Source organism: Sylvia atricapilla, chromosome 8 (genome assembly GCF_009819655.1).
Source record: "Sylvia atricapilla isolate bSylAtr1 chromosome 8, bSylAtr1.pri, whole genome shotgun sequence".
Classification (NCBI taxonomy): domain Eukaryota; kingdom Metazoa; phylum Chordata; class Aves; order Passeriformes; family Sylviidae; genus Sylvia; species Sylvia atricapilla.
The window spans coordinates 21,726,736-21,743,536 of record NC_089147.1 but is presented as its reverse complement, the minus strand read 5'-3'; the positions used below and the strand labels follow the sequence as shown (position 1 = coordinate 21,743,536).

At 41.6% G+C, this 16,801-nt stretch overlaps 1 protein-coding gene and 1 long non-coding RNA gene across 2 annotated transcripts; one reads left to right on the top strand and one right to left on the bottom strand.

The window, feature by feature from the left end:
• Nucleotides 1–2,330: 2,330 nt before the first annotated feature.
• Nucleotides 2,331–10,770, bottom strand: LOC136364272 (uncharacterized). The gene is made up of 3 exons (XR_010744130.1): nt 9,303–10,770; nt 6,192–6,418; nt 2,331–2,507 (listed from the first exon to the last, which is right to left on the bottom strand). It is a non-coding gene; the product is annotated as an uncharacterized lncRNA (long non-coding RNA).
• On the top strand, nt 5,945–15,719 carry LOC136364271 (dual specificity protein phosphatase 13B-like). Its single transcript, XM_066324074.1, has 3 exons — nt 5,945–6,420; nt 7,088–7,308; nt 14,960–15,719. Exons 1-3 carry the CDS (start codon nt 6,230–6,232, stop codon nt 15,172–15,174), a joined length of 627 nt encoding a protein of 208 aa, XP_066180171.1. The 5' UTR covers nt 5,945–6,229; the 3' UTR covers nt 15,175–15,719.
• Nucleotides 15,720–16,801: the final 1,082 nt, after the last annotated feature.

The following is a 16,801-nucleotide window of genomic DNA, read 5'->3' as shown; positions in this document are numbered from 1 at the left end:
ACCTAGTGCTGGGAGGAACACAGCTCCCTGCACAGCCTTAAACTCTCTGTTTCCCTGCATATGCAATGACATCATTGCCACCTGAGGGCCCAAACTCTGGTCTTGGCAGGTAAAAGCCTTTTGAGTCACCTTACATCGGGGTTCTTGCTCTAGATGTGTATTTATGTAATGATTGCTGGATGACTGTAATTAAAGGACTGTAAAGCACTACCTAAAATGCACCAGTAATAAATTCTTAATAGCTGATGCTATAACAAGTAGTTACACAAAAAATATATTGTAACGTGCAGATTGTTAACAGTGTCTGGGCCTGTTTAATGCTCAGCTTTAAGTAGTTACAATGCACACTGTTAAAAGGGAGTGTAAAATTTGTAACTAGTAAATAAAATGTCCAATTCAGAAACAAAATATAGTCAATCTTTAGTGGTGAAGAAGCCACAAAAGAGCTTGGGGTGGATAAACTACCTCTTATCTCTGCAGTCCTGGTGGTGGTGCTACCTATCAACCATGGTTATGGTTTCTGCAAAACATACTCCACGTACAATCCTATGCCTGGCACAGACTCTGCCCATGACTCATAAACATGGTTAGGATCCCACCTATATTACAAATATGTGACTAGGTAAAGCAACTCACGGTTTTGCATTTTGTAGGAAAGGATGGATCAGGGAAAATTAATTTTGGTGCTCCTTTTTTCACTTCTCTTATTCACTCAAAGCTGCTGTGTGGGCAGTAACTCTATAGGGTTGGTTTCTCATGGCTAAAGAATAAAATAAACATACATTCAAGACCCAGGAGAGTTAGCAAAATCAGCAGGTGGCCAGGTTTTGCACACTTGGCAAAACATTGACGTTGCCACACATCAAAGGATGGCTAAGTGTGTCTAGCCACTGTCAGGAACTGCACGCATTGTTGGTAAATACAAATGTACCAACCAGCTGATGACAAGAGAATGTTTTATACTACAGTCACAGAAAAAAACTTGGAGGCCACCCTGCCTTGGGGCCTGCAGGCTAATGTACATCCTGAAACAGTCAAGACCATTAGGTTTGAGAATTGCAGCCTGGCCCACCAACTTGCTATGAAAAAATTAGACATTTTTGAGGCTTCTGAGGCCTGGAAATCCATAACATCAGTGGAAACTGTGGTAAATTCAGTGTATTTGAGAACCAGGATGAGTTGATTAATTTCTTCCTTACATTTGAGTAGTGCTTTGTATCAAAAATGTAGCTGCTGATTTCCCTGGATGGCACACAGAGAAAATTTTGGACAGCAGGGAAGCATCACAATTCCTCTAAAGTTAGGACAGAAAATGTTCACCAGTGCAATACCAAGAGGAAAAAAATCCAGTATTTTTGCCTTGTGCTGCTCAAAGCTGTCCAGTACACAGATCTAGTCTGCTCCTCAACGTAGGCCTTGTGTGATCTGTGGAGATCATGTCCACCTAATGGATTTTGCCAAGTCCCACCAAGTGGGTGCCTTGCCCTAAATGCATAGCTGGGTTACACTTGTGGGTCTGGAAGCCTCCACTAAATTTGGAAGTGCTGTTCAGATTACATCCTCCAGGTGCTGAAGAGATTTTCTTACAAACAGTTGGCTACTCAAATACCTTGTGCCTCCCTAGACACTGCCTCTGTCTCAGCTTTCAAGTCCAGCCCTACCTCAGTCATTGCTGTATTTGATTCATACCATCTATATCTTGCAGTGCTCCTAGCAATTGATAAATTATGACTCCAGTGAGACTATTGGGTTAAATGCTAAGGAAGAAAGAATGATGACAGTAATACTTGTCATTTGTGTGCCGATGTAGCAACACAAAACCCTCTCTCAAACATACGTTATCTTGGAGGAACCTTTCCAGGGGATAGGCTTTCTGAGAAATGTTTATGGCTTTTGAATACATGATAGGCATGAACTTGACACGACCTACTTGGCCAAGCCCTGAGCTTCAGCCTGGTCTTTTACCACCACAAATCAGTCTATTTGAAGTATAGCCAGGATGGCAAGGGATGGCAAGGTTATAGCACATAGCAGCTTGAGAAAGCACAGGATGGAGGCTACTTTCTTCTCAGGATTTAAAGACTCAAGAATATCTTCACTAACATCCTAAGAAAACAGCTAAGTTCTACCCATTCGGAAAAGCCAATATAGGCCCTGGAGTGATTAAAATATTTGACACTTGATTGAAATGAGCACATTGACATCCTTATAGTATACACAGATCTCTCCTTTATCTTGGCATTGGAAAATACAGGTTAAAGCAGGTATTTCTAGTAAATATCCTAGATACAAGAGTTGTTTTTTCCTCTTGACTTACCACAGCATCATGCTGCAGGATTTTCTGCTGCTTCATCTCAGCCTTCATACCATCCTCTCAGATTGATCTCGTATCAAGGTAATGTCAAATTTTTGAATTACACTGACTTTTCATTTTGTTGCTTAATTAAATATCATGGAATTAGAGAAATTGGATAAAAGGTGGCATATGTATCCAAGGACTGAGACACCTGTAAAAAAATCTAAAGTCTCTTAAGACGCTCTCCCCAGCATGGCACTGAATGGCCCCAACTACGTTACAGATACGGCTGTAGTCACTGAATTAACTGAAACCCAACCGAAGCATCAACAGTTTATGCAGTCTGTAGGGGCATTCCCTGCTGGGCAGAGAGGAATCCTAAACTCTCATGAGGGAGATATTATCTGGGACCTTTCACAGGACCATTTTCCTTTCTTCCTGGAATAGCTGATAAGGAACCATTGACCTGGGTGCTGTCGTCACAAAGCCACCAACACACGTAACTCCAGGTAGGCGGCTACAGGTGGAGGCAGGGATGGTGGCACAAACAGCCCATGTCATACTCTGTGTCACTCTGCATCATCAGAATGTCCTGCTTGCAATAGGCCTCTGATTGCTATCCTGTTAGCTGTAATTAAGGAAATTCTATTGCATAGTACAGATACAATTACTGTTGCAGTACCAGCTGATTCAAAATTAATATAAATATAAGGGCAAAATTTTTCCTATGTGATTGGATAATTTATCGTAATACAACTCCAGTAGAGCAAAGATCAGGAATGTTTCATGTTATCATCATTCAGAAACCAGCATTTTGGAATTGTATTGCTCATTCATACAACACACATCTCAGAAAGAGATCCGCTACAAAAAGTCAATATAGAGGAATTGAGCTGAGAATCATTAAAAACACATCTTTTAAATGAACAGCCATCACATTATTACCTATAATAATTTTCCTTTCACACTAATTTTTTAATCTAGCCATGTTCCTAATAAAACATTACACAAAATTTTAATCATAGCATTGTTTTCCTTAAACATGTGCATTTCAGTAACGACACTTGCATGCATAAATCTAGTGAGTTAAGATGTTAGGCTGATGCCAGTACTGTGTAGTCATTATTCAGAAAAAAAAATCTTGTTTTTCTGTCTGTAAATTTTCTGTGGAAAGCTATTCTTTTTTCAATGCATTCTTTATTCAACATATTAGTTAAATAATCCTACTGAGGCTTCTCTGCTTTTGAATAATTTGCAGCCTGTTAGTTGCAGTTATTTCACATTTGAAATTTGAACTGTAGTCCTTCCTTTTTATTGGATGTAGAGTTTACACAAACTGATGCTATTCTCCAGTTAAAAAAAAAGTGACCAGAATGAAGGTAAGTTTTATACACACCATCAGCAGTTCACATCTGTGTTTCAACAGGAGTAAATTCCTTATCTATAACACAATATCCATGTAAGCACAAGCTGAAAGTCATCTTAGTCATTCTGAAAAAGCAGTCCCATCTTATAAAGACTATTATTCCACAGTTTTAAATGTAGCACGCAGTACCTCCTTTTACCCAGCCTATGCAGTTATGTTCCTTTCTAGAAACAATTCTAACAAAACAAAGCCAAACAGTCTTTGAAGGAGCACTTTTCCTTACGTGCATTATATGTCACAGTTACCTGCCCAGCTCCTGTGGGGCTTAGGAAAGCAAGGCTGATTGCAGCCTTCAGTCCTCTGAGGCAGTAGGAAAATCAAAGTATTTATACAGAGGAGAGGGCAAGAGAAAAGGATAACTGGCAGTACTGAATAAGAAAAAACCAAAACAGTTTAAAGCAACTTTACAGGGAGTGAGAAGTGCCCTAGAGTGGTCATTAGCCACACTGCAAGGAATTAGGTACATCAAAAAAGGGGTACATTTCCTGTAGACATTATGAATTGGGAAGGATTGGAGGAGGTTGTATTCTTGAACATACTTAATGAACCAGGAGATGGCCCTGTGGTCAGGGCACAGGAAATCCAAGTCCCATTTCTGCTGCAGATCCCCTCTGTGGGATCAGAGAAGTGTCCAAGATCACCAGCAGGAGCCAGGCAGAGCTGGCACAGCACTGGGGTGGCCAGTGTGAAACCAGGGATCTAAATCAGTGAGAAATGCCTGTTCCTGTAGGGAATTCCTCCATGCCTCCTCTTGCACAAAGCCATCCAAAATGGGCAAGAACATCTGCTTTTGTTTTCACAGTAAAAGCTGACACTGGAGGAGATACGCACATTTGGGAGGGGAGCACATTCCACAGTGGAGCTCTTTGTAATGCTCTTGTAACAATAGAAGACCACTCTGGGAACATTACTTGGTGAAAACTTACTGTATCCAAGAGGCCAGAGCTGCCATGAAGGTGGCAGGAGAAAGTACTGAAATGACAGGGGGCTCCTTCTTGGCAACTGAAGATCACTTCATGTGCATGGCAGAAGGGTCACTTGTAAGGACCATTCCATGGCCTTACACTTCCCTCCTTCTTTTCTGTGAATATTTCAGGGAATTATTTGCTCCATTTGCCCTTCAGCAAAGCACTGTATTAATATGAAGGTGCAGTGACCTCCCACAGCAGGCTAGCCATCAGATACTCTTGCTCGGTCTTTGTGCGTGCAAAATAAAATTACACCAAAATGTGAACTTAGGGCTAGAGAAAATACATGGGTGGGAAACTAGGAGAACATTTCTCCACACTTGGTGTTTGAAAAGAGACAGTCCTTGAACTTAAATGCAACCTACTTGTTAACAATAGATATGGTCAGCAGAAAGAGGCAAGATTTCAGGTTTGCTGTCCTGGGCTGTTGTACCCCAAACCACCCCTCAAATCATTTATGTAGGAGACAGGCTTCAGGCAGTGCCAGAGCAAGACTTTCTGACTGACTACAACTTCACACATGTCCTAGACAGGTGCTTCTGTTTTAAGGCTCATAAGTTGACAGAGTTCCTACTATATCTGGAATGCAGATGTTTGCCTCATTTTTAGAACATACAGAAAAAAAAAAAAAAAAAAAAAAAAAGGTTTAATATTTTCTTAGAACAGAACTCTGGGAAAAATGTTATTTCTGTCCCCCTCTTAAAAAAATTCTCCCAACAGTTCAAATCTACAGCTAACAGTGTAGAGGAACTACTATTTCAAAGGAAATGTACCATATGGAAACAGAGTAATTCCAGAGATAAAGTGATGCCTAAAAAAGGTGTTTCTCCTTGTAACTGAAGTACTTGCTTCAAGATTAGAAATGGGATAGTTCTTGGAGGGAACAGAGAGGAGAGGAATGCAAATTAAAACAACTTACTAAAAAAATTAGTCAATGCTCATAGAAATGACAGCTGGAATCTCAGCTGTAACTCATCCAGATTTTTCTAACATGAACATTTGTCATGGGGACAAACAGGATGGCCAGTAAATAACATTGGAAAGAACCAAACTACTCCTTACAGGGTTTTCCCCTTTGAAGTTGACAATTAATAGCTAACCAGTGAATAAGATTTTGCATGAGTGATTCTGTTCAGTCCAGATCAGTTTATTGAGCAAATTAGAAGACAAATCCAATTAAGTATATGTAAGGAAGCCCTAGTTACCTGGTTAAAGGAAAACCTCAGCATACCATGTTAATACTTTGTTTCTATGCTCTTTGAGTAGATATATTTACACAAGACATTTTCCTTAGCATCGCCTCTTTCCATGTGAAAGCAGAAGTCTTGTGCTGGCATATCAAGGGCTCGGCTTTTTCACTGGCTAATAACAGCATCTAGAATTCCAGACAGTAGTAGGAACTCCCCCATTTCCTATGAAGAAAATAATCTTTAAAAATACAATGAAGTTTTAATCGACTTTTCAACAAGGTGAGAGGAAGAAAGGGGCCTGTCAGAAATACCTCTAGCTGGTGGTCAATGTCTGCTCTGCCCTTTCAGGATGGCCTGGGACTCCTTGTGCAGCCAGGACTTGCGGCGGCCTAGGATAAGAAGTGCCTCAAGCTTGTCACCCAGTAGCGGGAGCAGTGCTGGGACACCATCCCTGGAGGAGCTGCGGCGCCTGCTCTGCACACGCACACAGCCCACAGAGCACGTGGATGAAGTCTGGCCAAACCTTTACGTGGGAGACCTGTAAGAGACAGGATGGGCTGAAGGTTATTGCAAATCTCCCCCCAAATCTTCCAGTCTTTATTTAAAAACAGAGAGCTAGGCACTAATTTGGGGATGTCTCACAGCAGGTCTAAGTGTTGAACAAGATTCAGCTCTGCATAGAAAAAAGGCATCCTAACTGACTAAAAAGAATATCCCCTGCCTCCTGGTTTCTCCTCCATCATCAGTGCAGGAGTCACACACTGCAACAGCCCACTGTAGCTGTGGCATTGGTACTTCAGGCAGTCCTGCCAAAGCTGGGTAAAAAGGATCATGCTCATTTCTTCCTTGCTTTGCCAGATGGCATCAGTCATCTGAACTGATGAATACTCAGCAGAGGTGACCTTGTGAGAAAGTCCTTAAAACCAGAAAACCCTTAGCTTGTGCAGAAATTTCTCCACCATGGCCTTTTACCAGTTGAGAACCATCTAAACATATGTTTGGGAAAAAACTGAGGGAAATCTAAGAGTTAGTTAATTAATGAGTCACTTGTGTCTCAAAGCATTTAATGGACACTTTGAACCTGATCAACCTGTCAAAAAAATAGCCAGTACCACTTCCTGCCGATGTAACAATCTCACGATCAGCAGCATGTTCTTCCCTGCATTGCAAGGCAGCAGGCAAATACAATTCCCCATCTTTCTTCCAGGTACATTGCTCGTGACAAGGCACAGCTGAGCCGCATGGGCATCTCCCACGTTGTGAACGCCGCTGCCGGGAGATTTCGCATCAACACCGGGCCCAAGTTCTACAATGACTTGCCTGTGGATTACTATGGAGTAGAAGCAGAGGACAACCCAGACTTCGATCTCAGCATTCACTTCTATCCAGTTGCTCATTACATCAGAGCAGCACTGAATTCCCCAAGAGGTAACTAGACCATCTGTGCATGTTACGTATCTTTTGCACAGTAGACAAGCAGGGCAAGTTATTAAATATTATTTGACATAAGCCAACCCACCTGCATGTGGATAAGAATGGAGATACCCAAACAGAGTAGCATCCTACCTGCCTCCTGAACTCCTAGTGGCAGTTCTCCTGTTTCCCTGAAACAGGGAAGGATGCACTGAACAGGCTTTTAAAGGGGTTCTTTCTATGCCTAGTGTTATGTGTCAGCAAAAGACAAAATAGCAAGTGTTCTGTATTACCTACAGGGACACACTGACTAGGGAGGAGGCACATTATTTGATCTTTTCAAATTAGTGATAGGATTTAAAATAAAAGACAAGAGAAAGTGTCATATTTGAGTAAGAAGATTCAATGATAATGCTCCAATCTGTGCAAGTTCTACAAACACAGAATAGGGAAGAACTTGCTAGAAAGCAATTCTATAGAAGGGAGATCAAGCAACACCACCAGCCAGGAATAATGTCATGCTGTTGCTAGAAAAACTATAACTTTGAAATAGGAAGACAACCCACAAAATCCTCAGATTCACTAAATACATGCCAGGTGCAACACCAGAGGCTTGGGGCCAATGGGAGATTGTTACTACTAAGGGTAAGCCTTCACAAAAGCAAGTCATCACTATGCCACAAAACTGAACAGATACTACTTTAAAGTAAGTGATTTAATAAGAGAACAGTTGTAACTCAGCAAGCTGTTTTGCTTGCATCCTGGTGGGCTGTAATTGCAATCAGGGTCCTGAAGTACCAACTATCCAGCTTAAATATATGCATTAGTAGGTCTGATCCACCAGACTATCCAGGAAGGGGAAACACAGTAACTGCAAACAGTGTACCTTCATGCTAGGTAACTGTACAGGTTTGGCTCTTTGGAGGGCTTGTTCTGTTCTGTTAGAAAATATTTGCCTTTATGCAACTTAGGGCTGGATTTAGGGGAATTTGGATTTTCACCCATTTTTATTACAGCATATGCTATTTGCAATTGAAGTCGTTATTGGCAGTGCTCCAGAAAAAAGTAAGATCCAAAATCTATTCATATGTGTGTAAAAGCAAAATTCCAAATCAATTGACAAAAGACAGCAAACAGCAGATTAATTGCAGGTAGAAGCCACAATAGCAAACAAAATGAGTGCTTGGCAAAATATATGCTGAAATACTAAGTTATCAATGCAGAACAAGTTACAGCTCAAGGCATATTTATCCCTACTCCCATGCTTTTAATATTGCTTTACTGAACTCCATATGGGAGCAGAGTTCTGGGAATGGAGACAAGGTGAAATTTAATCATATGCTGTCCAGCTGTTGCTGACATTCATCATTTTGAGGAAAGTGCAACAGTTTAGAAAATATATAAACAAGATGTTCTGGAAGCATAATTTCCTGAGATACAGAAATTTAGCAGCTAAATACCCATGACCTGTGCAGGGATGAGACAGGGATGGGATTGTTACTCACATCATTTAGAAGAAGAAAAAAAGTAGTGTTTATTATAAGCAATGAAACTGAACAACAACAAAAAATATACCAGGTGACAAGAGGCCTGTCCATATTAAATACAGGATGTAACGAGGTGCTGCTGTTTGGTTGAGAAGTCATTTAAGACTGCTGCTTAACTATTATAAGCAAATTCAACATCAATTTTTTTCTTTAATGGAAATATATTATCCTTTTTACCTAAGAGGACAAATCAAAGTTAAGATTGTATGAGGCACAAACATATTTAAAACTAATAATCAAGTACTTATTAGAATTAGGTAAGAACTGTTATTTCCATCATACTTGAAAAACAAATCTGATGCTTTACACCGTAAGTCTAGAAAACAGCACAGACAGATTTATTCCAGATTTCTGCCTTAGCTGAACATAATATCTTTGCTGGTGTAAGGAGTTTGTTTTTAAGTTTCTTAAAACTCAGCTGCCAGAGTGTGAGCAAAAGGAAGTAGAAGGGTGTGCACTTACTTGTTCCTACCTGGGAGCTGTTCCTGTCACAGTGGTCAGTGGCTGCATCACACCCTGACTTCCTTCATAATCTTTGCTGCAGAAATTAGAAAATACATGCGTTACGATTGCAGCCATGATGCATAAGCATTATTTTATGATCCCTACGTCCTTGACTGCCTTTCCTTCAGCTCATCCCGTTTCTTTGCCCATATAACAAAGGTGTTAGGGAAGGCTCAGACAAGAGGGGGCAGATGCACAATCTGTCCCGTTCCGTACAAGGAAAAACATGAAGCTGGGAAAGTACTGGCCTTCTCCTTCATGCTCAAAGCTCAAAGGACCACACCTTGAATATCAATTGATACCTTGCATGGGCACCTGTGCAATTTGCATTTCTCTGGATTGCAGCTAAACCTAAAGTAAATTAGCAGGGTTCTATGAAGTCTAACGGAAGGAAGAGGGAAAGAGAACTTGATAAAAGCATGTCCTGAAAAGTATTAAACTAACACTGTGCTGAGATAAAGATTCCCAAGTAGAGAGCTTTGCCTTTTATTGACCTCTGAACATGTTTAAAACAGGCAGGTTAAAATCACCCATTCAAATCTTGAAATGGCAGACTCTCTCAAAGTCATTTCCTTTCCTCCACTTCAAGGGGGCAAATGAAAAGCTAGGTTCCCTCTCCTGTCGCCTTCTTGTTGGTGGGAGTTATGAAAGCTGCTTAACTTTGGAGAAAAGTGTCCTTTGGCTTGACTCCACCGTAGGCACATTACATACATCAGTCTGACCTCCCACTCTGCAGCGGATGGCAGCTCTTACCTGCTCTGACTTGACACTATTTAAAGCTCTCTGTAGGCCTCTTGCTATTTTCAGCTGTGACAAACAGATACTGGATTAATCAAGAAATAGGCAGTGGATTGTGCACCTGGCTAAAACCTAACAGGAGATGAGAAAATCGTGGAATGAGCCCCGAGGGCCCATTAGCCCAGCTGAGCTCTCCTGCTGAGCAGAATACTTCTGCTGGATCCAATGGAATGAGAGAGTGAGGGCAGCTGGGACATTGACTACGGGTGACAGATTTGGAGCCTCATCTTAAGCCAAATTGAATCCATCCTGCAAGAAAGCAAGGGCTAGTTTAGGACATTTAGCTCATTTAATGATGATTAGCAAAAGGACAATAAGTTATTATGTGTTTTAATGACTGATCTTGTTCATCAACATTGAATTTCCCAACTTGAATTTGGTCAACAAAGTTGAATGTGCAAACTTTATCCCTAGTGCAAACCCTTTGATGTTAGTAGAGTTACAGCAGGCATGAGCTGGATAGAATGTCCATAATCCGCTGTTAAAAACCAAGTGTTATTGTTCTGCACAAATCCCAGACAGATGACAGTTATTGTCTGCCTCTGCAAAAAGTAGCTCGAGATGTGTGGTGCAAAATTTCAAATAAGGATTGCAAGATTTAATAATGCCAGAAGCTAAGTGCCCCTACTTCTCCTCAGTTAATCCCATTATTCCTAAGGGATCCTGTTTCATGCTCAGAGAGAAGGTTGCAACATGGTCCTCTAACGTGGGACCAGTCCAGCTGCTCTTTGCACTGTATGTTAAACCAAACAGGGGTGGGAAAGGCAGCGTTGGAAGTTGGCACAGATGCTTATGGCACAGATTCTGTGGTACAGGAGTTGTGGTTATAGCCTCCTTGCCTACCACATGACAGGAGAACGTGCAACTGCCTCTGTGAACACTGCTCTCCATGGCTGTGCTCCAGTAGCCACCCAGGAATCTGAGCCTGAGTGCTGGGACACCTCAGCTGCGTCCCGCTGGGGGCTGATGGAATGGCTGGAATCGCCCACGGCAGTCAGACTGGGGAGCAGACGTGCTTCAGGCACTGGTCACATGCAGGATGTCACCAGGGGTTCAGAGTGTCACTTCACCCATTTCCAGCCACTGCTAAGAGACGAGGGTCTGACCCTGTAAACAGAACCAAACAGCAACACAGCTTTTGTTTCCTTACTCAAGTTTAACATTCCATTTGTTTGCTAAAAATAATCACACAGTAAATTCAAATCTGCTTTCATTAGAGCAATTTTACATTAATTAAATCATTTCACATGACTGATTTATCTGCAACAAACAAGTCATTTTATTGTCAGTGTACCAGCATTTATCACAGCCTTTGTTTCACTATGCACAGAGGTTAACAATGTTGGAATACATATTGCACTTGTAAAAGAGATAATATACCTACATCCTCATGGGAACAAGTGATTAGAGAACCATGCAGATTAGGACCAAGGTCAGTACTCGGGGCTTGTCCAGGTTTTTGCTGAGACACCTTCTAAAGCACTTTGCTGATACAGGAAGACTCTTCTGAAGTGCAGATAAGCCAGAGAAACAGGGAAGAAAATTCAGTGTATTCTTTCTGGACACAGTCTTCTCTCAGACACAAATGCAAAACAATAGAGAGCCAGCTTGTACGAGCAGGAGCCTGGCATTTGTTCTGCTTTCTGTGCCTCCAACAAAAACACAACAGGCAATATTTAACAGCAGCATTTATACTTGTGCTCAGCTTGGTCTTCAGTTCAAGACTGCTGGTGGGGCAGAGCATTTTCTAAGGCAGCAGTCTTTATACATTGAAAGGACTCAAACAATTTTACAAAAACTAGATTCAGAACATCAAGTCTCTTATTCCCCATCCAGTTTATGCAGAAATTTCAGTTTAATTTCAAAATGTATAGTGATGCAAAATCAAATCTAACATCAAGGCCATTTCTTTCTGGGTTTTTTCTTGTTTGTTTTTCTCCCTTATGGTGCAGTTCAGACCATCAATTCTTTTTCTTTTAGATGTGGAGTGCTGATAGCTCAGAAGTTTTCACACAAAGAAAAAAAAAAGCCAACAAAAAAGAGTGATTCTGATTCCAAGAAAAATTTTCAGAACATTTTGTTCCTTGGCTTCTGTTACTTGGGGTACACATTTGGGTGGATTTCTGGATTTCCCTTCCTGCCACCTGCAAACTACTGAAGCAATGATTTTTTGAAAATCTTTTGGCCTATCCCTATTTGCAGTATTTTTCAAAGTGAAACTGTGCTCCTGATTCCTTTATGCTCCTCTGAAATCTCACACCAGGGTTATTTGTAACCCAAGTACCTCATCTAGGGAAGATAATACAGCATACGTACCCTACAAGGTTGGTGGGAAGGCTAATGGAAATGCAGCGCATTGAAAAATCTGATGGAAATTCAAATGAGCATTATCTTTTAGCAGGGGTGCAAAACTTTTCTCCATATGCCCATTAAAAGCAGGACTTCACTTCCAGGAATTTTAATGAAGTTAATGGAATTGACAGATAGATGCAATTTAACTTGAATAAGGGCATCGATATCTCGGTAAATTCTATGAAATAGTATCTGAATGAGAAAACAGAAATAGAAATTCTACAAAGCTGGCCTTACATTGGAAAACGACTTCCTTTCCCCAAAAGGCTTTGATGCCTGGTCCAAGTCCGCTGTCACCAGAGCTGTTTTTGCCACTTCCTTGGAGACTATATTTGTCGCTTTATTTCTACTGAAGACATGTCTATCTTTAGGGCTGCGCTCGGATTTCTCATGCCAGGATAATAAGAGGTGGCTGTGTCACATACATTGTGGAATTCAACACTTCTCTCAACCTGCTGGCCAGAGCAGGTTTTCACAACACATGCTCACCCTCTCCAAGCATGTGGCTATGCCATCATCATTAGTCAGAACTAGAATGGTTGCTAAATAAATTCCGTGTCATAAACAAAATGGGATTTGAGATTAAAAGCTGTGTTCCAAGTACCCAGAATTAACACCTGGGGGGATGGGGGCAATCAAGTCTGAGGTTTTTGTCTGGATCTAGTCTCATCATCCAACAAGGCTATTTTTGTCTTGCTCCCTAGTAATAGAGAGATTAAAATGCTTTAAGCACAAACAAAACAAGGAATTCACCCTGAAAAGCTGTCCTTTCTACCCCTCCTTACATTTTGCAGAGAAGCAGCATCTGAGATAGTCTATTCCATCTCCAAAGGAAAAAAGAAACATGCGATTGTCATCACTGATTTTTCATCTTTTCTGGATATAAATTGTACTGCCACAAAATTGCATTTTGTACAGCTACACAATGAATGAACAAGAGACTACATATGTGACAGTTAAAAAAAAATTAAAAAAAGGTAGAAAATACTTTGTTTCAAACCTGTGAAGATTTGCAGTGAAGAACTGTTTGGAAATTTCCATGCTAAAAAGACATTTTCTTCAGCTGCCTTAATGGGAAGCTGCCCATTAGGTAGTCAGAAGTTCATATCTGCTTCTAATCACTTGTTACTCTAATAATGCTGAGTTGCTGGGCCACAGTCTCTGTGAGAAAAATAGATCTGACTGCAGCAAAGGACAAGAGAGCTTGAAAACATTTGAGTATGGTTATAATTGAGTAGAACAGTTATACAAAAATTGAGTTTCACCCTCAATTAAAATTTTCTCATTGATCCTACCATTTTTATGAAAGTTGAAGCATTTTACCGTATATACAAGATGCAAATTTTCAGGTTCCAGAATGAGCTCTTTGTTTGCATCTAGATAGAAAGGACTACAAACCTGAATTCTTCCATCTGAGAACAAAATTTTCCTTTAATTAAAAAACTTGCTTTAATTTCAAATAAGACCATTAAAAATCATCTCCTTCCAATGGGTGAAAGGAACCTGGGAGGCAGTTGCAGTACAGAATTGAGTTTCTTAGGCTGCTTCCATTCATGATCACAGCAGGAAAACCAAAAGCAGAGCAGAGGGAAGGAGGGAGTTACACTGGTGGATCCCTGGAAGGTGTTCCCTGAGGCTCGCTTACAGCAACAGGGGAAGGACTCATGATGCTACTCTTAATGAACTCCTAACAAAGATGCACACCTTACACTGAAATCTCTGGAAAACTAAAAACATTTAATAGATTGTCTTCCTAGTGGTCACTTAATAAACAGGGGAAAATAGAGGCATTAGGAAAGGACAGTGATTAGTATTGAGTAGGCTACAGAAATAAAAATGTGTAAGTGAGCTGGTGCAAATGCCATATACAAACATCTTAAAGATAATGCTCATTTTCTTCACACACTTCCAAAAAGGCCTGGGCAGCAGTCAGCACCCTCAGAAAGCATTACTGCCCTAAGCAAAGAAGAAAAAAGAGTTTGTGGAAAAACAGGAGTGTTGCTGTAGCCAGCAGTGAGCAATCCTGAGCAGTGCACTTCTGAAATCCCAAGTTTCCAAGCCCTCTGGAAGTAAGTAGCCTGCCAAGGCCGCTTCCCACAGCATGGCCTTCAAGTGTGAACTCTTGAAACTTTGCCAGCAAGTACATCACTCCCAAAACCACACATGAGCAAGCAGGGACACAATGGATGGCTGGCTGGGCAGGAGGGATAAGGGTGTGCTGTGAGGCTGACAGCTAAGCTCAAACGAGTGACAATGGATCCTGGAACACAGTTATGAATTTTTTACTGTCCCCAGTCAGTAAAAGCCCCACATTCCCCAACCAGGGGAACTGCACCAGGGCTGCTTTGCAGTGCTGCACACAACTGCTTGCCCGTCCCCAGTACCAGCTTCCATCTCCACTCCAGCACAATAATTCCTACCATGAGGCCTGCTGGCATAATTGCAAATCTCTCTCCTTTTTCCAGGCAAAGTACTGGTTCACTGTGCAATGGGAATCAGTCGGTCTGCAACTCTTGTCCTCGCTTTCTTAATGATCTGTGAAGGTATGTCCCTCACCGCCGCCATTCAGACTGTGCGCTCCCACAGAGGGATCTGCCCCAACTCCGGCTTCCTCCAGCAGCTTCGGGAGCTGGACCTCCAGTTAGGAAGGGGCACAGGCAGAGGAGCAGAGGCTTGCTAGTGCCCAGAAGCTTTTTCTCCTGGCACCAGCCCAAGAGATGCTGCCTTCACTGAAGAGTGCAAGGATGCTGTCAGGACTGCTCTGTAGCTGCACTGAGAAACTCTGGGGAAAGGCTGAGCATAAGCAAACTGTTAGGAAATATTAGGCATGTAGTTTTTGCATAAGCCCACTAATTGGAAAGAAAATGAAATAAAGAAGGACTCAAACTGGCAGTTTTGTTCACCTGGGCCTGTTTATTTAACTACCTGTTGGGCAGGGCATAGGGAGCAGTTGGGTTTTCATGTAGAATTAAAAGGCAGCATGGTCAACTTGAAAAAATACTTTTTACTTGCTTATAATTGCATTTATTTGGCAAGAGGGAAAATGACTAAACTAGTAAAATAAAAAGAAAGCATGAGGCTTTTAAGCAAATCTTTAACATTTCACATCCAGCTGGCTTAGGGTGAGACTGCAGGTTTTGCAAGCTGACATGGTCCTTTGGTCTGATGTGGTGACACTAGTCAGGATACAATTCAGACCATGGGCTCCCTCTTACAAGCCATGGAGGCTCTAGCTGGACCTTCACAAGTAATTTTTCCTTCAAATCTATGGCAAATACTTAGGACTTAAGGACCATGAAATCATCAGGAGCCAACTCTGGAGCTCTCAAGCAGATGCTGCACCCTGGGGCCCAGCTGTTGACAGCCTCTCTGCTGGTCAGAGAGAGGAAGGTGTCCCCTTGCATGCCTGGAGCAAGGAGCACACCCAGGGCACAGTGCCCGCTGGCACACTGCAGGGCAGCGCAGTGCCAGACAGAAATGTCCTCTTAGCTTGCAACCCAGCACTCAAAATCACATTCCCCAAATTTCCCTGTTTTAATGGAAAGTCAGAACCTAGTGTCGTCATGTCAGAGCATAAATGAGCAATGCCTCTAACAAATCCAACGCAGCAGCTCTGCATTTCAATTACTCTTTACGCCCAATTGGCCACATTTAATCTTGTGAAGAACTCAAAGCAGATATTTGCTTCAGTGCAATTACAGCCACATACAGAACATTGGCAAATGCAAACAATATAGAATTTCCACTTGACGGCAGATTAATTTGGTGTGATGTTTTCCCTTGAGAAGTCTTAAAGGCTCTCGGTTCTGAAAGTACCCTGCAGTTTGTATTTATAGCACCATGGATGTTGAATAGAAAGAGGGAAGCAGATATTTCTGAATTGAAGTTTCTTTTACTTCCATACATTAAAAATATTAACTGAGCCTAGCACACCTTCACTGCATTTCTCATAATGCAATATGGAAACATGATTTCCCTGCAGAGTCTATAGAGGAATTCAGGTGGTGTTTCCACTTTCATAAACATATTAAGTAAAGCATAACAATGCTACAGACTAATTTCCTGCCAGGGAACAGAGGCACAGGTCTTCCCTCCAGAAAGGGTCCATCCTTTGAGACTGGAGTAAGCAGTCAGAAGCGAGGTCATAGCTAATGATGGAAAAAATCAGTGAGGTTATAGTTTTTACAGGCCCCTTATTGCCTGCCACAGCAAGGAGATTAGATTTCAATAAGCGTGGTGACTGAACCACTCCTTGCACTTGGGTCTCTTCCACCTTGGTCTGTCTGGGGATCCTTTTTTTTATTGCA